The following is a 20,485-nucleotide window of genomic DNA, read 5'->3' as shown; positions in this document are numbered from 1 at the left end:
AGATGTAATTTAAACAGCTTGGCAAATTAGACGTGTATGGTAAGGAATAGGGCATGTATTTTTCCTTTCTGGAATGCTCTGTGGAGAGAGACAAAATTGGGGTGCCAATTGTGGATTCTGTTCTTTGTGGAATTCTTTATTTTCTCTTTTTTTGTTCATTTTTTATATTTAAATTTTCACAAATGCTTGTTTTGTTTTGTTTGTTTATATGTGTGCGTTGTGTCATTTAAGCTTTGACCACAGGGATGTTTGTTGAGAGACAGGGAGAGGAGGGGAAAATAATTGTGGTTAAAGATAAATATATATTTTTGTTTACTCTGTTTTTTCTATATGAGAATCAATAAAAAGAGTTAATAGCCAAAAAAAAAAAAAAAGAAAAGAAATGCACCCACACACACATCCAAATTCAGTTCAAGTATATTGTTGTACACTAAGTCATGCCAAGTTCATCAGATTCATGCACTCAACACTGCTAATACCCTCCAAATCATTAGTGCAAAAACGGGATATGCATTATGACAAATGAGTTTGCAAAAATTGCATTACATGTTTATAGTTAATGCATACACCCTCGTAAATGGTTAGCTGTGCCCCTGCACCGAAGATGTGACTAATCATTCACTTCAAATCAGTTTATTTGTATAGTATAAATACTATACATTTTAAAATATATATTGTTCCAAAGAAGCTTTACAGAAAATTGAAAAATATTTTTTATTCATTTCATCTTGAAAAGTTGTAACTTCTCACTTGGAAAAGTGTAACAGAACACCATTTGAAGTTGGACTTCCAAACTCATGTGAAAATCCTCAAGATCGATATCACCAAGATGCAGGTATATATATATATATATATATATATATTCACTTTTAAGCAAATAAATGCATCAATGAATCAAATTTCCAATAATTCGAATAATATGGTTGTCACTGTGTATTTCTGTGATGTATAGATATCTGTCACACACGTGGGCCTTTGGACGGCAGTCTGTATGCTCAGGTGAAGAAGCGTCGTGAACTATGCTCCAGTCCCAGCAGATGCCCAGCCTCTATCAAAACCTCCACACACTCATCCTGTCATTCCTCCTCTACTCCTCTCATTCGTCACTCCATCCAGCCTCTCTCACTCACCACAGACTCAAATCACTCCTCTTCACCCTCCATGTCCCACTCTTCACTTCCGTCCCATGTTGAAAGAGAAATAAGAAAGAAGGACGAAGATAGGGGCAGACACAGAGAAACAGCAATACTGGACGATGGCAACTGCGCTACTCTCAGACAAGATCGTACTGTTCAGTCCTGTTATGGTCGTCCGTATTCCCACTCTCATTCATTTTGTGGCCCAGATATGACCAACCCACATGCACTGGAACAAATGGTCCAACCCAAACACCACACACTTCCCTGCTGCCGCACCACTCCATTGGGAGTCCAAGACCTGTGTGTATCCCAGCCGGATCTTTTATGGGAGAGAGGGCGCTTTCTGCACCATGTCCGCTCTGAAGCAGTCAGACACCTGTACTCATGCCCCACTCAAGAAATGCCCCTTTTCCACTCACAGTCTTCCCATTCCCACTCACTTCCTCCACAGACATGCACATTTGTTTCTGGGGAGGTGTGTCCTCTGTTCCATTGCTCTGCCCTGCCTCGGGGTCACATCCACATGCCTCCTTCTCTATCCCCCAATCAGTCACTGCTTTCCAGACCCTACCAAGAGTTATGTTATAACTCAGCTCCACCAACATCATGCTCTTGCCGAGAATGTTCCCATTTACGGGAGGATGTTGCCCTCTATTCTTTACGAGGTAGAGAGTTAGAGGGTCTACCTTGGTCTAGAGAGGCAGAGTTTGGGTTTATGAGGGTTGGGCCTGGGCACTGGAGGGATGGAAGAGCAGAATCTCATTTGGAAGGAGTTCAAGATTCCAAATACTGGCATCAAAAAACAGTGATGTCACCAGTGAAATTACACACTGCTCCAAAGCAAGACCCAGCAGTATATGTCATGGACACCCAACCTGAAAATATTACCCCACTGAGTCCATATTCTAGCCCACAAAGCAGTGGCTACCACAGCCCTTATCCCACCTGTCCCTGCTCTCCACAAAGGTTTATAGAGAGTCCTGGCTACGCCTCTATCAGTCATTCCACAAACTCCTCCCAACTTGCTCTCACTCCATCCCCAAAACGAGACAATCACAACAATGCTTCAGATGAGGAAAGTCAGCACTGTACAATTGGTAATCACATATATGCACCTCATGGTACTATAGTCTTTAAAGATCCCATGAACCCATTTGAAGAATGCAGTTTTCTTATCTGTGTTATGTAATTCCTATAGAGCGCAAAAGTGCCTGCATACTATTCAGTTGTCTTGGTTCCAGAAGTATTTTTCCCATAAATGATTTCCCATAGGGAGAAGTATTTGAAAATTGGACAACAAGATAAATGTAAAAGACTGTGTACTTGACGTATTTCACAAGGGCATGAACTACAATCCCATGAAGCATTGTGAATGATGTAATCCAATTAAACATTATGGAAAATAAGTAAAACTATTTAAAGATTTAAAGTTGTTGATTATAATTACAGAAACAATATATTTGAATTTTGAGGCAAATTATTCAAAAATATACAACACATACATAAGTAGTTTGAGAGAACAGGGAGACCGATTGGATTCCATAATTTACAGTGAGTCACGAAAGTGGGGAGGTCGCTGCGGGGCTCTTTTGCCGCAATTCTCTGACTGGTGGATCTTTGCTCTTCAGCAACATGGATGGTGTAGTTCTTAAACAGGAATTTCACTATTAAACAATTACATTTTCTAACTGTATAAATAATGGCAACTGATGGGTTTAACAGAATCATATACGTACTATCGACTAACAAGCTCGGAGCTCACGGTAGGTCTGTGTTTCAAGGTTTGTATGTTAACAATAAAAAAAATTGTCTACGGAGAATATTTTTTTGATTTTTACTTCTGCAACCAGACTGTTCTATTTTATGCAGGAATTTGGGTGGGGCTTATCAAAGCACTTTTTAAATAGCCAAAAGCCATGATATGTTACATGCTAGTCATTAGCAGATTGTGTTTTTTTTTTCCTCTACTTTTTCTCCCCAATTTGGAATGCCCAATTCCCAACGCGCTCTAAGTCCTTGTGGTGGCGTAGTGGCTCACCTCAAGCTGGGTGGTGGAGGAATAATCTCAATCTCAATAATCTCATGTCTGAGGCAATCGATCTGCACATCCTATCACGTGGCTTGTTGAGCACATCACCGCAGAGACATAGAGCCTGTGGAGGCTTCACAGTATTCTCCGCGGCATCCATGCACAACTCACCACGTGCCCCACTGAGAGCAAACCACATTATAGTGACCATGAGGAGGTTACCCTCCCTAGCAACCGGCCCGATTTAGTGAGACCTGGCTGGAATCACTCGGCATGCTCCGGATTCGAACTCACAACTCCAGGGTTGGTAGTCAGCATATTTACTCATTGAGCTACCCAGGCCCCCATAAGCAGGTGGTGTTAAGGTCAAAAATCCGCCTCTGTGAACAAGATGAGTCAACAATCTTTTTTGTCCATTTTCCCAGATGAAAAAAAAATGGGGAAATGTTGTATATCTGCTAAAACAGTACATTAGCATGTACTCACACTCCCCACCCCCACACTCTTTATGTGTTTTACAGATGGGGGTATCAAGGCTATAGAAGCTGATAAATGTCACATTAAGGCCTTTTCTTCTTCTACCCAGGACAGGTAATTATCTTCCTTCATATACATTAATTTAGTCTCATTCACACTTTTTATTTTATCCTTGTGATAAGAGGCAAGCAAGATGCTTTAAACCGATCACTTACCTGCTGGCATGTTTTGGATAAAAAAAAATGTAGTTGTATTTTCACTATACTATCCTTCTATGTATTCTAACAGCAGACCACTGGAGGATGGAGATCCAGGGAAAAGCATAGGTCAAGAGTGTGAGACTCTCCCTGGGACTCTGATTACTGCTGTCACCCCTGTCAATGGGGAAACTATAGAAAAAACAGAACCACAGCACTCCGAGGCTAAGCAAAGACCCCTTGTAGAATCTACATCTAACACAGCTACATTATGCCCTATCTCCACTCTAATATACAAAAGGGTGGAGTCAGGGTACACCCCAAGCTCTCTCAGCAACAGTTTCCTAGAATCAGAGCAGAATAAAGATGAGCGTCCATACTCATGCTACACTACAACATCAACCTCAATAGGTCCACCTATTAGCTCTCCAGAGAGAAGCTCCACCTCTGAAATCCACGCTGAAAAACAAAGCCTGAGCCCCTTAACCGCCTGTTCATCATCCAATGGGGAAAGCAGTAACAGTGACCTTAGAGCATCGATGGCTATGTCACACATACCCTGGCCTGACCCTGATGGCTATGTCACACCCTCATTCCCTATAGCATCAAACAGCTATTCTCTTCTGACAGTGCCCCATATACCGTATACTGGCTACACTGCTGTTACCATCCCAGCCTCTTTACCCCAACCTCCTCTTCCTGAAAAGCAACGCTCAACACCCCTTCAGAATGTGTTTGATTGCAGTGGCAGAAGCTCATTAAAATCAGCTGCAAAACCTCCTACTTCCTCTGCCCAGTTTCATGTGTCCTTCTCCTCTGAGTTGCCTGTAACAGCTAGACAGAAAGCAACCCCCTCTAGTGGAGTGGAGGAAATGGAAAACCGCCTCAGTTCCAAGTTTGTCCAAGACAGCTCCAAGTACTGGTACAAACCGGGCATCTCTAGAGACCAGGGTAAGAACGTCTGCATCTCCAAACTCATCACTATTACTATTGAACATACCAAGGGATTTGAACAAACCAATAACCCTAAGTATTAAGGTTTGCTCTATGAATTATACCTTAATGCGGGCAGATTGTTGACAAGAGTTATGCTATTACTTTTCTAAGTGTTTGGAATAATGATTTTATCTGAAAGATATTAAAATGAGCAAAATATTCTCATATTTTGCCAATCATAAAACATACAAACACAACATAAAATATGGAATAAATTATTCACATTAAACTTGACTTAACTTCTCCAGTTAGTTTGATAGAAAGGCTTTGCAATGGCAAAATAGGGGCAATGATTTCCTGTTCAACACAAAACCAGGGAGGGGCTCTCTCTCATGTGGAAGCAACCAATGAGCCAAATGTCTGAGACTGAATGCATAACAATTAAACAAAATTTTGGGTAGGCTTAGCACACCTATGTCAATCGGCCTATGTAATTTGTTGAAATGTAATCTGGGATGTTTACCATTCCAAATAAAGGTTTTCGCTATGCCATCAAATTGCTTGAAATAAGAGAGGGGGAAATTTACAGGGAGAGATTGTAGCAGGTAGTTAAATTTTGGAATACAATTCATTTTAATAACATTAACCTTCCCAATCATTGATAAATGTAATTAAGCCCACCTACTCACATCACTCGGAAACCTTTTTATTAAAGGGTCAAAATTAACTGTAACTAAATCAGACAAATATGCTGGGAATAAAATGCCGAAATACTTAATGTTTGGGCCATTGAAAGGTGCTTGTTGAAAAGCCGTTACTGGGCAGTACGCTGTCAGAGCCAAAGCTTCGGCTTTAGACCAGTTGACTCTATATTCTGAGAATTTAGAGAAGGAATTAATAATCCTGTGGAGGCAAGGCATAGATCTAGTGGGTCGGAGACGAATAACAAAATATCATCTGCGTAAAGCAAAAGCTTATGCGCCACACCTTCCGCCACCACCCCTGGCAAATCATCTTCCTTTCTTATCACGGCTGCTAATGGTTCCAGGGCAAGATAGAACAATAATGGGTAAAGAGAGCAACCCTGCAGAGTAAAATATTCTGAAATTAATCCATTTGTTTGTACCGCAGCTACCGGGTGTCACGTTTCTCTCTTGACGATTTAGCAAAGTCTGGGAACAAGAAAGCTTTCCTTTACTCCTCATCTCACTCAAAACAAGATCTTTATTGGATAATTTCATAAATGTAGCCAGAATTGATCAGGGCCTGTCTCCCGCAGCGGATCTCTGAGCTGGAACCCTGTGAGCTTGCTCGATTTCCAGTTTATGGCCTGTTATGTCGAGCAGACACGGAAAGGCCCATCTAGGAATTTTACCATATCTCAGCCTTCCTCGTGCTCAGGAATTCCAACAATTCGGACGTTGTTTCGTCGATTACGATTCTCCAAATCCTCCAGTTTTTCCCTAATGCCTTGCAAGTCCATCTTGGTCGCTAGCGAATTAGCAGCTAATTCCCTCTCCGATGACTTCAGATAATCAATCCATTTCTCGACATCCCCAATTCTTGAAACCAACTCAGTGAATTTCGTCTCCATGGCAGTGATCGATCGACATATTACAGCAAGATCCTCCAAGTCTACAACGACCTTCGCCAGCATTGACGACATGCTTGACAGTTGAATCTCCCCTGCCGCACTGTCAAAACTGAGTCCCTGGTCTGAACACGTAAGTGTCTTTTAATATCTCCAGAGCCTGAGGATTTTGAATTCTTTGACATATTGTCTTCATAGAACAGTTAAGAATCAGGGTGTATCAAATCTCACCGGTTTAGGACACAAATAGTAATACAATTAGCAAAGTGCGCAGAGCTCACCATTCACATGTCCGACCCAATAAAGAACTTGATGTGACTTCCTCATTAGGGCTCAAGTGAATTGTTTATTTAAACCTTATAATTTCTGTGAATCATCCGAATGAACTGATTCACAACAATGAATTGTACTTCCCACTGCATTCTACCTTTTTCTGAGCGTGGAAGTATTCCAAGATTTATAACGGATGCACGTTTTCAATTTCCAGACATGGAGTAATGCAGGGTGCACACAAGACCACACAATATCAAGCAATTTTATAAAACTTTTCAGAAGAATGCACTGCAAGTGTGCAGCCCTAAACACTTCAGTAGTTACTAATAAGTAATAATAGTTACAAATAATATCCTATAACAGTATAAGTATCTTTTCCAGGGTAAGATATAAACAAAGTACACAATAAAATATGAACAGGGGTTTCTCACCAAACATTCAAACATCATTGGACTCACCTTCATTCCAAACTCCATATGACTCATTTCTAAATTGTTTGGTGTGAGGAACAGACAGAAAAAGCAAATATTGTTAGCCACTGTCTGAGTCTTACGAGACACAAAGTGTTTTTCCTGCAGGGGTTGCTTGTGTGTGTGTGTGTGTGTGTGTATATATATATCTATACACAAATCCTCATGCAGTAAGAATAAACTATGTTGATTGGCCGATCCTGGACAGCTGAGAAAATTTACAGGAACCATGTGACAGCGGCGTCTACGTGTTGCTTCAGTAGCGGTCCAGAATTATGGATAAAAATATACACTTGATTCATGAGACTGAAAAGCTTTAATAATCATTGACATTAAAACTGACAAAAGACCATTTAAAAAAATGCAGTTGCGAGGTGCCCCCATGGACATGGTACATGCCAAATTGCCCATATGATAAATCTGGCCCTGCGATAGTCTGAGGTCATTTATGTTGTTATGTATTTATATATTATTAGCTACTTTTTGTTGTTATGACACCCAACAACTGCACAAGTCAAGCCTAAAATACATTTTTACTCCAACTAACACTTAAATGGTCATTGTTCTCCATCTGGATCAATCATTTTAGTAGTTTTTTACATTGCTTCTTATTGAGACCAAACAAATAAGGAGGGGGGTACACCCCCACCCCCCTTGTTAAGTTTGTAGCGTCACTACTTTGATTTAGTTACTCCCCAACATTGCATAGCAACATGCTAAAAACCACTTGAAACACCTTAGCAACTGTAAATGAACTACTCACAACACCCGAGCACTGTGGCTGCAAGCTTTGCATAGGCAAACAAGTTGAAAATAAAATGACTAATCATTCTTTCAGCACTGTTGTATAGTCTATTAATACATATAACTGTCACTCTGTTAACAGAAGTATTATATATATATATATATATATATATATCTCCCCTTTAGCTATCGCAGTATTAAAAGATAAGGAGCCTGGCTGCTTCCTCATTAGGGATAGTAATTCATTCCAAGGCGCATATGGATTGGCCCTCAAAGTCGCCACACCTCCATCCCACGCTAGTAACCATGGGGAGATGGGCAGCCCTCAGGAGCAGCTCGTTAGGCACTTCCTGATTGAGAGTGGAGCAAAAGGAGTGAAGATCAAAGGCTGCCAAAATGAAACTTATTTTGGTGAGAGAAAAAAGAAGATGCGTTGTTTCTGTACGTGCCTCTAGTGTTCTGATTTTAAAACAACGCTCCCTGCTGATTTTATTCTGATTATTCACTGTCCTTCCAGGCTCCCTGTCTGCTTTGGTGTATCAGCACTCCATTACACCCGTGTCTCTTCCTTGTGTTCTGCGCATCCCAGATAAAGGTCAAACACACTTAAACCTCTGTCTGCCATATGGCAATGCATCCAAGGTAAATTTTTGTCATACGAGTGTATCATGAGTCTCTGATTGTGCGTTTCAGATCTTGTTAGAGAATTGCAGGAGTTGCAAAGTGGAACAAACACTAGCACAGTGGCAGACCTGTTGAAACAGGGGGCAGGTGAGTTTTCTTTGAAAAATCATAATGTGGAAAGAATGCACTGTGAAAAGTGTTGTTGAGATTATTAATCATAATGCGACTTCATGATATTTTGTATTCAGTATGGCAAATTAATTACAAATGAAAACTTACATGCATCTGATCCTTGTCCTCCTTCCTCATCTAATGTTCTTCATTATTATTTTACATACTGTGTTTCTCATTGTCAGCTTGTAATGTTCTCTACCTAAAGTCTGTGGAAACTGAATCTTTGACTGGCCCACAAGCTGTCTCCAAGGCAACCATGTGCACTTTGACCCAAGAGCCTCGTCCTTCGCCAACAGTTGTCCACTTCAAAGTGTCCACACAGGGCATCACCCTCACTGATAATCAGCGCAGGTACATGGTCACAAAAAAAAGTACACAAAAACACTGAATAACGCTTACAGGTGGCCAAGCAATTCAATTTGCATTGTTAACTTGTGGCTTTATTTCATTTTCCAAGCATATTTTTAAGCCTTTAAGATTTATATATGAGACCATACAGATAAAGCAATTCATAAAGTCTTATTCTGTCCATCTCTTTAAAAGAAAACACATGCGCGCACACACACACACACACACATATACACACACACACGATTAATCCATATCTTCTCTCTCTCCCAGACTGTTTTTCAGGCAACATTATCCTATTCATAGTGTGACTTTCAGCAGTGTGGATCCACTGGATCGAAGGTGAAATTCATGATTATTCAAACATTTAAAAAAGACAATAGGAAATGAGACCTGTCATTGTACTCTATTACAATGCCCAAGCCAGCATAATTGCATTGCTTTCTTTCAGTGTAGTTAAAATGTTTAAAGGAGATTGTTTGGCACTCACACTGATCTATGTGTGTCAAAGTGTCGTCAGTTGTTTTTGCACACACATATGCTCTTCTGTCCTCTTTGATGTTCTTCTCTTGCTTGCTCTGCTTGTACATGTTGCTTAGCCTCTGTAAATGTGTGTTTGTGTACCAGGTGGACTGATGCTGATAACCCTTGCTGCAAGTAAGTTTTTTTTAGACTTGTACACTCTTTAATTTTTTTCCTCTGTGCATGATTATCTTTGAATCAGTTTATGGTTATGTTTTCTGTTGGTGTATTGCCAGATATGTTGTAAATCTGAAAGTGAGACAACTTTATTTTCAATCAGTCAGAATTAGCTAATTTAAAAAACAAAACAAGTGATTTTAAAAGCCTTATAGGGATAGTTCACCCAAAAATGCACCCATTCACTTACAATGCAAGTGAATGGGTGCCAAACATTTTAACCACCAAAATCCACGTAAAGAGAGCTTAAAAGTAATCCATATGACTCCAGTGGTTAAATACATGTGTTCAGACACTATATTATAGGTGTTGGTGAGAAACAGATACATATTTACATCTTTTTTTGTCATATAGTCTCCTCCCTGCCCAGTAGGTGAATGTGAAAGAATGTGAATCTCTAAAAACAGAAGAAAGTGAAAGTGAAGGAAAGGGACATAAATATTGATCTGTTTTTTACCCTATCATATCGCTTCAGAAGATATGGACGTAACCACCAGTGTTGTCCGTAGTACTTTTATGTGACACTTATTTGTATTTTGGAGCTTCAAAATTTTGGCACCCATTCACTTGCATTGTATGGATGTACAGAGCTGAAATATTCTTCTAAAAATCTTCATTTGAGTTCAGCAGATGAAAGAAAGTCATACACATCTTGGATGGCATACAGGGTGAGTAAATTATGAGAGAAATTCCTTTTTGGGTGAACTGACCCTTTAGATATTAGGCCTGGAATTGGTCAAAGGGCATGGGGACCAGTGTTTGGTAACATTACATTTAAAAGTAACTCATTTGAATATTGTGTTACTCCTTAAAAAAGTAACATAGTTTATTTGTAATGTTTAATGTGTGTGTTCATGTTTATTCTGTTGGTTCATGTTTTCATATCTTTTATTTTGAAAAGTCTAGTTCCTGGTTCTTGTCATGTGATTTCATGTTTCCCTCCATGTTCATGTTCATGTGTCTTGTTTCATTGGTTCATTGTTTTATTACTTTGTTATTAATTCTAGTTTGTCATTGGTTTTAGGTTATTAATCTTGTTATCTTGTTTAGTGTTCTGTTTGATCATTGGTTTATGTTCCCCCATGTCATGTATTTAAGCCCTCATGTTTATCATTATCCTTTGTCTAGTATTGTTTGTAAGTGTAACTTCGTTTGAACCATGCCAATTCTAGTTTATGTCAAGCCACATTTATATTTAGCCAAATTTATTTATATTCAGCAAAGTCCAACACTTGAACTTGCATCATATGTCATCATGTGCTGTGCCCATCAATAATGCCAGAATCAACTTAAGATGTTCTTCAAAAGTCAGGATAGATTTCGGCGGGGAATGCCAGCCTAACATGTTCAAGGAATGTGTCTCATAATAAAAGAATATCAACTGCTTTGAGCTGATCCATGGTGTGTACAGATGCCACTGGTTGATCGCATTCAACTTCATGCACCATGTTGATACAAATTGAATGGAGTCGTATTTAATGCCACTTAAATGTCATAAAAATGGGGTGTTTCATGAATCAATATACTTGTTTATTCTAAATAAAAAATGTAGAATCTTTTTAGAAACGTAAGACATTTTCTCTGTGTATACAATCGATGTAAAAAGTTGCTTGGAGCCACTGATCCAGAGCTAGCTTATCTCATCCCATTCTCCCTGTTACATGGAGCTGTAACACGGAGCAGTTCGGCTGCATAAGTCAGTGAATTGAGCCGGCTTTCCAGGCTTGTATAGCTAATGCGCATAAGCGAGTTGATTGACAGGCAATGTCTGTATCTAAAAGGCAATTGGCTCTTTTACCTGCAAGGTGGGGCTTCCTTTCTACGTCTATTGACTGTTGGGCGCTAAAGCTTCTTGGTTGGGCAGTCCAATTTCTCCTATTCATTTAAATAGAAGTCATTTGTCTCTGCTAAATAGTCTCTGGCCTCACACTCTATAAAACTACAATGCCCATCATGCACTACATCTCCTTCCTGAAGTTTGCACACTTTTACTCCTGATTTCTTGCAGTAGAGGGAAAGAGGTGAAATTCAAAGCAATGCATTACTTTATTTAAAAAGAAACTGATATTATAGCCTAAAATAAAAACATATTGCTTTACTTGTTACTCGAAAAAGTAATCTGATTATGTAACATGCATTACTTTTAACGCATTACCCCCAAAACTGGTGGGGACCCTGTATATTTTAGTATAAGGATCACTTAATTTATTGATCTGTCATGGTATTTTCCTTTTATTCTTGTTTTCTATAGGATGTTTGGATTTGTAGCACGGCGCAATGGTGGTTTGGGAAACGTGTGTCACCTGTTTGCAGAGCTTGACCCAGAGCAACCAGCAACGGCCATTGTGAACTTCATCAATAAAGTCATGCTGGGACCTCAGCAGCTGTGAAAATGAATGCAGTATTAGAAAGATGAAGAAGAACAAAACAGATTGAAAGAAGGAAATTTAAAGAGGGCAGTGCAGTGGATAATGTCAGTGTTACATTTACACTGGTGGTCAAATGTTTGGAATAATGTACAGATTTTGCTGTTTCAGAAGGAAATTGGTACTTTAATTCACCAAAATGGCATTCAACTGATCATGAAGTATAGTCATGACATTACATGCACCATCAGCACCATCGTGCATAACAGCACCATCACTAATTGAAAAAACTAAGTCAGTTTTGATTAAATCTAGACAGGCCTCATTTTCAGAAGCCATCACTCCAACACCTTATCCTTGAATAATCATTCAAAATTGCTAGAAAATCACTTGCCGTTATATCAAACACAGTTGAAAGCTATTTGATTTGTTAAATGAAGCTTAACATTGTCTTTGTGTTTTTTTGTTTTTTTTGCCACAATATGTCATGTCTTAAGGTCAATATAAGGTCAAAAATGGCAAAAACGAAACCGCTTTCTCTAGAAACTCGTCAGTCCATCATTGTTGGCTATGTAATGCTTGAAATTGCAAAAAAATGAAGATTTCATACAAAGGTGTACACTACAGTCTTCAAAGACAAAGGACAACTGGCTCTTACAAGGACAGAAAGAGCTATGGAAGGCCAGATGTACAACTAAACAAGAGGATAAGTACATCAGAGTCTCTAGTTTGAGAAATAGACACCTCACATATCCTCAGCTGACAGCTTCATTGAATTCTACCCACTCAACACCAGTTTCATGTGCAATAATAAAGAGAAGACTCAGGGATGCAGGACTTATGTGAAGAAATGCAAAGAAAAAGCCTCTTTCAAAACAGAAAAACAAAAATAAAAGGTTATAGTGGACAAAGAAACACAGACATTGGACAACAGATCATTGGAAAAGAGTTTTATGAATCTTTATTTTTTTTTCCAATTGTAATTGTAATTTTTCACCTCATTAATGTCCTGACTATACATTTCGATCAGTTGAATGCCACTTTGGTGAATAAAAGTACCAATTTCTTTCCATAAGAGCAAAATCTGTACATTATTCCAAACTGCCAGTGTATGTACAGAATGAGGAGCATTTTGTGATAAGTATAAACAAAAACTGACCTTTTAAGACAACTCAGAATGCAGGCTCAGTCAGGATCATGTTGGTGTTGAAATTGAGTCACATTTCAAATGCTTTTTATTAATTAAGGTTATATGAAGCAAAGTAAAGTAGGCTATATAAAAATAATAAATAAATTAGACATTTTGGTTAAAGCTTGAGAAAATGGGCCTTCATTCTACCTCTCAGGATGCCAAAGCTGTATGACTGTTATTCCATTGTTCCACTTTTATTTTCATTATATTTAGATTTTGTCCAAGTGTTAAAAAAAATGGTCAGAATATTTTGGTTTTGGTTGTTTGTTTTGTATTCAAAGTGGCCTGTACATGAGGTAAAGTCATATTTCAGCATTTACAAATTCATAATATTTTATGGATTTGAAATAAAATGTTAATAAAAATTAAACCAAAACCTCGACTCTAATTTTGAAATAGAGTGCCTGATTTAGTTATTTAATAAAGGTTTGCAGTAATAATGTGCTCAAGGTATATTTCTTTCTGGAAGTTTCAGGTCCTTTTATTAAAAATTGTTATCATGCACCAGCTTCTGTTTTCTTGGATGTCCTTTGCACATAGAAGATTATCTCCTGTCAGTCTGACAAGAAACTGATTACTTGAACAAACATGTAGAAAACAAATGAGTAGCTCCCTTTCAGTTCAGTCATGAATGCTGCATCATAGTTATAATGGCAGTGCACAGCACAATCTCCTCACAATTGTCTCCTTCAGTGTGCCGATAATCTCTCTCTCGTACTCGGCACAAAATGTATATTTCACCTCTCACTGTGGATGGATCAGAGTTTTCTTCAACACTCTGTGGTGCTCTGGCGATCGCGGATTACTACATTCACCATTGAATGGCAGTGTGTGGATTTTCCCTCCTGTGAGACAGCGGGTGGGTGAGGCATCTTTGCCATTTTGACTGCTTCACAGTGAAAGGATTATTCTGCAGCCTGTGGGACTCAACGGAGTGTATTTGAATTATTGTATTTTCTATAAGCATGTTACATAAGCTGATTGTCTTTGAATGTGTATTTGGATACTGTGCACAATTGTAATGAGCCATTTGCTTAACGATGTAAAGGTATTCAATGGAAAGGAGGAGGCGAGAACCGGCTTTTCAATATAAATAATAGTTTTAATGATAAACTCAAAAGACAACATAAACACACACGACGGACATGTCCGTAAACAATCTCTCTCTCCCGCATGGTCCCCTGCAGTCAGCCTTTAACCCTCACGGAGGCATAATTAGCCTAATACGGGACTGGGTGCGTAGGATCACAACCCGGCCCCGCCCTCCGCCCTGCCACAGACATCTTTATAAAGATAGAGTTTTGCAAATGTTTCCACAAGCACATGAAAACCCTCTGTCTGGCAGGCATGAGCGGTGTTTCACATTCAGCGGTAGTCGTTGAGGCTGATTGTGTTCACTGTGAATGTATGAATCTCAAAAGACGCTTGCTCTCGGCTCATTTTTAGTTCTAAAAGCCAAAGCCGGTCCCATCTCCACCTGCCATACTCCTTCTGCGGCTCCCAAGGGACCGCACGAGGGAGATGTGTGAGGATAGGATATAGAGCATGGTTTTGTCACCAGCTCACGCCGTGCATTTCTCTTCTCCATGAAGAGCGGCTTCGCCTGTCCAGTATGGCCGTGAAGTGTGGCGCACATGATGGGATCACATTCGGCAGAGTTTATGATTAGAGGGGTGCTATGTCAATAACATTATCCCTGCCTGGCATGCTCGTTGAGATTGATTGTGTTATTGCGAGTGCGTAATACTCAAATGCATTGCTCTCGACATGCTTCTGAGGAAGCTGACGCTGTCCCCCTCTCCTCCCTAAATCTAGTGAGGACAGGATACAGAGCGTGAAGAATTTTCGGCGGCTTGAGCCTGCGTCCCTCCTCTTCTCCATATCCAGTGGCCTCACCTGTTCTGTGGCGATTGACGGCTTGCTCCAGCATGCTACAATCACTCACATTGGTTTATGTCAGGGATACTTTGTCATAGGGCTACATTAGTGGATAAATACGTGCTCAGGTGAGATGTTTACCGTAATTCCCCCCCGTGGGCAGGACAATGGTACGAAGTGGCAATACCTGAAGATTTCTTGTTTAAGAATTAAAAAAATGTGTTGCCGTGCCTCCAAGTTTCGCCGCTGGTGCCGTTCTTCCAGAGCTGCAAGAACAGCTTATTATGGCTTGACGTTCTCCCTATTCAGTGAGAGTTCAAGTCTCTGGCACTGTCACTTTAATTTGCTTATTAAACAAGCTTCTCGTTTACCCTACCGTTGTGAGCTGGGAACAGAGTGTGTCATTTCCTCTGTAACGCAGGATGGTTCGCTCTGTTTTTACTATGGTTTGCAACATACTAGGAGATGGCATATGCTGCAACAGAGTTTTAAGTGACTCCATGTCACCTAATAGCCATATCGCTTTCCCCGCCACTGTGAGCTGGGAACGAGTTAGTGCCTTGACACAGGTCATTTCAATGCCTGTTTGTACTTTTGGTGATGCTGTGCCACAACGCAGAGATTTTGTGTAGCCCTCTCACTTTCCCCACTATCGCGAGACGGAAATCAGGTTCTGCTATGGGCTTGAGCGCAACTATGTGCTACGATTCACAAGGCTACTACCTTGTTTCATTACTGTTATGTCCTGATTCTCAGCTCAGAGATATTAAATCTCCACACAAACAACGCGATAGAGATGGTATTAGTGGACGATTCCCACAGCGGATTCCACAGCCGCTATTTTCTAGTTGCCAAAAAGGACGGAGGATTACATCCCATTTTGGATCTGAGACACTTGAACTGAGCATGCACGAGGTTTCTGTTCAAAGTGATTACTCTTTACTTTTACTCTATTACTTAATGATTATGAAACAAATTCTGTCTCGTGTTTGTCCAATGGACTGGTTTGTATTGACCGACCTGAAAGATGCTTACTTTCACGTACACTTAGCCCCTCATCACAGACCATTCTAGAGGTTTGCCTTTGAGGGGACTGCTTACCAGTCTAAAGTCCTGCCTTTCAACTTATCCCTGGATCCTCGCATATTCATGAAATGTGTCGACGCGGCGCTTGCTCCGCTGAGGCTGAGCTACGTTCACGTTTGAATTACCTCAATGACTGGTTGCTCTTATCACAGTCAGAGGAACAAGCTTGCAAACACAGAGATCTGTTACTTGCACATTTGGGGCATTTGGTTCTTAAAGTCAGTTAACGCCCAGCTATCAAATTTCATTGCTGGGCATGATTCTCAACTAAGTTTCTATGATGTTGTGTCTGACAAAAGAACGCGTTCATTCCATTCACTGGTTTTTGAACATTTTCAAGCTGGGAAAAACATTTCCATTGAAGCTTTTTCAATGAGCCCTGGGTATCATGGCCTCTGCAACAGTGGTCACCTTGCTTGGACTACTGTGGATGAGACCACTTCAGTGCTGGCTCAGATTTAAGGTACCCCATCATTCATAGCGACACTTCCACTTACGTCTTGTGGTGACACTGCTGTCTAGCTGCGTTAACCATTTGGAAAACGTCAACATTCTATCAAACATGCGTGGCACTCAGTCAAGTGTCCAGATGCAAAGAAGTCACAACGGATGTGTCAAACATGGGTTGGGGAGCCCTGTGCAATGGGCACCCAGCCTTTGGCACCTGGACAGGTGCTCAAGCGACCTGGCACAAACATTTTCTGGAACTACTCTATATTTCTAGCATAAATTACTTTCCGACCAGACATCCAGGGTTTTCATGTTCTGATCAGAACCGACAACATGGCGGTTGTGGCCTACATAAATCGCCAAGAGGGAGTTTGATCACGTACGTTGATGAACCTTGGGTGCCAGCTTATCTTCTGGTGCGAGAAACATCTATCAATACATGCGACACACGTTCCTGGTCACCTGAATTGTGTTGCAGATTTGCTCTCTTGACTGGGCATTATAAAAGGACAATGGAGACTTCGTCCTCAGACAGTTATGATGATATGGAATTGATTCGGGGAAGCCGAAATGGATTCCTATTTTCACTACTGTAGACAACACACTGTCACTTGTGGTACTCCCTGAAACCTGCTCCCTTGGGCCTAGACACTCCATCCAACAAATGGCCAGCGGGATGCAAGTAATGTTTGTGTTCCCTCATGTCCACTTACTTCACCAAGTATTGTACTTCAGTGACTGCTGCACACAGGCTCTCGCAACTGGTTGCCGACACCATATTACAAGCCAGAGCCCCTTCAACAAGATGTTTCTACACCTTGAAATGGCGAGTGTTCGCTGATTGGTGTTCCTCTCAGGACGAGGATCCTGTACAATGCACCGTACAGCCAATAATTCAATTTCTACAAGAACGTTTAGATGCAGGTCTCACATATATATATATATATATATATATATATATATATACTGTATATACAGTACACTGGCAGGCAAAAGTTTGGAATAATGTATAGATTTTGTTCTTATGGGAAGAAATTGGTACTTTTTTCACCAAAGTGGCATTCAACTGATCACAATGTATAGTCAGGACATTAATAATGTGAAAAATTACTTCAATTTGAAAAACATTTCAAATTGTAACTTCTTAAACTACTTCAAAGTGTTCTCATCAAAAAATCCTCCACGTGCAGCGATGGCAGCTTTACAGATCCTTGGCATTTTAGCTGTCAGTTTGTCCAGATACTCAGATGACATTTCACCCAATGCTTCCTGTAGCACTTGCCATAAGTGTGGCTGTCTTGTCTGGCACTTCTCACGCATCTTACAGTCTAGCTGATCCCACAAAAGCTCAATGGGGTTAAGATCCATAACACTCTTTTCCAATTATCTCTTGTCCAATGTATGTGTTTCTTTCCCACTCTAACATTTTCTTTTTGTTTTCTGTTTCAATAGTGGCTTTTTCTTTGCAATTCTTCCCATATGGCCTGCACCCCTGAGTCTTCTCTTTGCTGTTGTACATGATGTACATGATGTACATGCTGAGGACATGTGAGGCATCTATTTCTCAAACTAGTGTCTCTGACGTACTTATCCTCTTGTTTAGTTGTTTCTGGGCCTTCCACATCTCTTTCTGTCCTGGTTGGAGCCAGGTGTCCTTTGTCTTTGAAGACTGTAGAGTACACATTTGTATGAAATCTTCATTCCTCAAAACAATGATTGACTGATGAGTTTCTAGAGAAAGCTGTTTAATTTTTTTGTTGTTGCCATTTTTTCCCTAACACTGACCTTAAGACATGCCAGTCTATTGCATACTGTGGAAACTCAAAAACAAACACAAAGACAATGTTAAGCTTCAGTTAACAAATCAAATAGCTTTCAATTGTGTTTGATATAATGGCAAGTGAATTTCTTGTACCAAATCAGAAATTTAGCTTGATTACTCAAGGATAAGGTGTTGGAGTGATGGCTTCTGAAAATAAGGCCTGTCTAGATTTGATCAAAAAAGACTTCAAATAGTGATGGTGACGTTTTTTTACATCAGTAATATCCTTACTATACTTTGTGATCAGTTGAATGCCACTTTGGTGAATTAAAGTACCAATTTCCTTCTGAAACAGCTAAATCTGTACATTATTCCAAACATTTGGATGCCAGTATATGAATCTATATGTATATATCTATGGTAGTGATTTAATTCATCCTGCAATGACTGTGCTACCTGAACCGGTTTGCACCATTGCCATGTATATCCATCCATTCATCATTCTGCTTTTCCTTTTAGAGGAGACTCTGTTGGTGTTGACTCTTTTTGCACCCAACTGGCTAGTAGGCATTGTTACACGTGCAAATCAGTAGCATGGCGCAGGGCCGGCCCAGACTCTTTTGGTACCCTAGGCGAGATTTCAGATTGGCGCCCCAATCCCCCACCCCCTTTTTCACTTGAACTCCAATTTACAGCAGAGCTTTGTTTTTTTTTTTCAATTTTATATAATATGAACAAAAAAAAAACCCTAATGTAACCAATAACAAACAACCTGTTCCAAATAACCTACTGATTGTTTAAAAAAAAAAAAACAGGGTTAGGGTAAGGGTTGGGTATAATTTAATTACATAATTAAATACAATTTGCTAGTTTGAATTTAATAGTTAAATTATAACAAAAAATGTGGTTACAAAACTGCAAATGCCTGGACTTCTTGGTGGCAAAGTCATCAGTGTCATTTATTTCATACATTTAATAAATAGTTCCATTAATACTCTTAATTATGGCCATAAAATAAAAAAAAGTAAAGACCAGATGCCATTAAAAATAATTTTTATACTACACTTCACACTTTCCAGTCCTCCTGGGGTGCCCAGGTACTTCCTTAAAGATAACATTTTAATGACAAATGCTCCTTTTGTCCTTTGGCTGACATTTTTTGCTTGTCACTTTAAATACATTAAGAAGCCTTTTCTGTTTTATTATTATTATTTTATTTTTTTGCCATTGACATGTAAGTGCCAGGTCTATTTTTTATCAGTCATTTTAGTCATTTCCCTGATCTGTAGTAGCCTATATTTGGTGTTGTCTCAATATAGTCAACATTTTCAGTTAAAAATGACAAATGTGTGGCAAGCGTGAGAATGATAGGTGTTCTATTGAATCATTTGCGGAGTTGGAGAACATACTTTTAAAATTGTACCTAAGTTATTGATTTTTGTGGCTGCAGAGCAATCTGACAATCTTTTTCACGCACACACAAACTGTACAGTGAGTGCAAAAAGAGCAGGCAGGTGCGCAATTTAGACGTAAAGAAGTACTTTGAAAGAACGTGCACTCTGTCGTGATAGCCTCTTGAAGAGAGCAATTCTGCAGCGGGTTGGCCAGACCCCCGACCAGAGCAGACAGCACTTCTGTGCCCTGAAGCTGGGCAAACACAGCCGCCCATTCGCCTTTGCACGGCAGCTTCGGGACACCTGCCGGAAATGGTTGATAGCAGGGGAACCCCGCAGCACCCAGGACATCATGGACAAGGTGGTACTGGAGCAGTTAATCGCCCAGCTGCTCAGTGGGATGGCTCCACAGGCTGCCCCCGATCAAGCTGGGGTGTATCACATACCAGTGAGTACCCATACACGCATTTGACCAAGTGAGAGTAATCGATGGTCAACAGCTCCTGCCTGGCGTTGCGCTCACATTCCCGTATTTTTCAATTATCAAAGATAGGTTGTATTGTGTGACGCAGGACAATCTCCTGAAGAGCTGTCAGGAATCTCTCTTCCAGGCGGCTTACCATAATCCAATGGCTGGCCATTTAGGACAGGAAAGA

At 40.1% G+C, this 20,485-nt stretch overlaps 1 protein-coding gene across 2 annotated transcripts in view; it reads left to right on the top strand.

Moving 5' to 3' along the window:
- The window catches only part of LOC127654130 (tensin-3-like), a 29,437-nt gene extending 15,681 nt beyond the window's left edge, over positions 1 to 13,756 (top strand). For both annotated transcript variants that reach the window (XM_052141140.1, XM_052141141.1), the window contains 11 exons: positions 737 to 835; positions 953 to 2,236; positions 3,690 to 3,759; positions 3,934 to 4,793; positions 8,043 to 8,267; positions 8,374 to 8,451; positions 8,550 to 8,627; positions 8,837 to 9,005; positions 9,276 to 9,344; positions 9,630 to 9,659; positions 11,953 to 13,756. In XM_052141140.1, coding sequence (XP_051997100.1) covers positions 737 to 835; positions 953 to 2,236; positions 3,690 to 3,759; positions 3,934 to 4,793; positions 8,043 to 8,267; positions 8,374 to 8,451; positions 8,550 to 8,627; positions 8,837 to 9,005; positions 9,276 to 9,344; positions 9,630 to 9,659; positions 11,953 to 12,091 — 3,101 coding nt within the window. In that variant the 3' untranslated portion in view covers positions 12,092 to 13,756. The remainder of the gene's footprint in view (positions 1 to 736; positions 836 to 952; positions 2,237 to 3,689; positions 3,760 to 3,933; positions 4,794 to 8,042; positions 8,268 to 8,373; positions 8,452 to 8,549; positions 8,628 to 8,836; positions 9,006 to 9,275; positions 9,345 to 9,629; positions 9,660 to 11,952) is intronic.
- Positions 13,757 to 20,485: the final 6,729 nt, after the last annotated feature.

Source organism: Xyrauchen texanus, chromosome 13 (genome assembly GCF_025860055.1).
Source record: "Xyrauchen texanus isolate HMW12.3.18 chromosome 13, RBS_HiC_50CHRs, whole genome shotgun sequence".
In the NCBI taxonomy this organism is placed as follows: domain Eukaryota; kingdom Metazoa; phylum Chordata; class Actinopteri; order Cypriniformes; family Catostomidae; genus Xyrauchen; species Xyrauchen texanus.
This window is presented reverse-complemented; position numbering and strand designations above follow the sequence as displayed.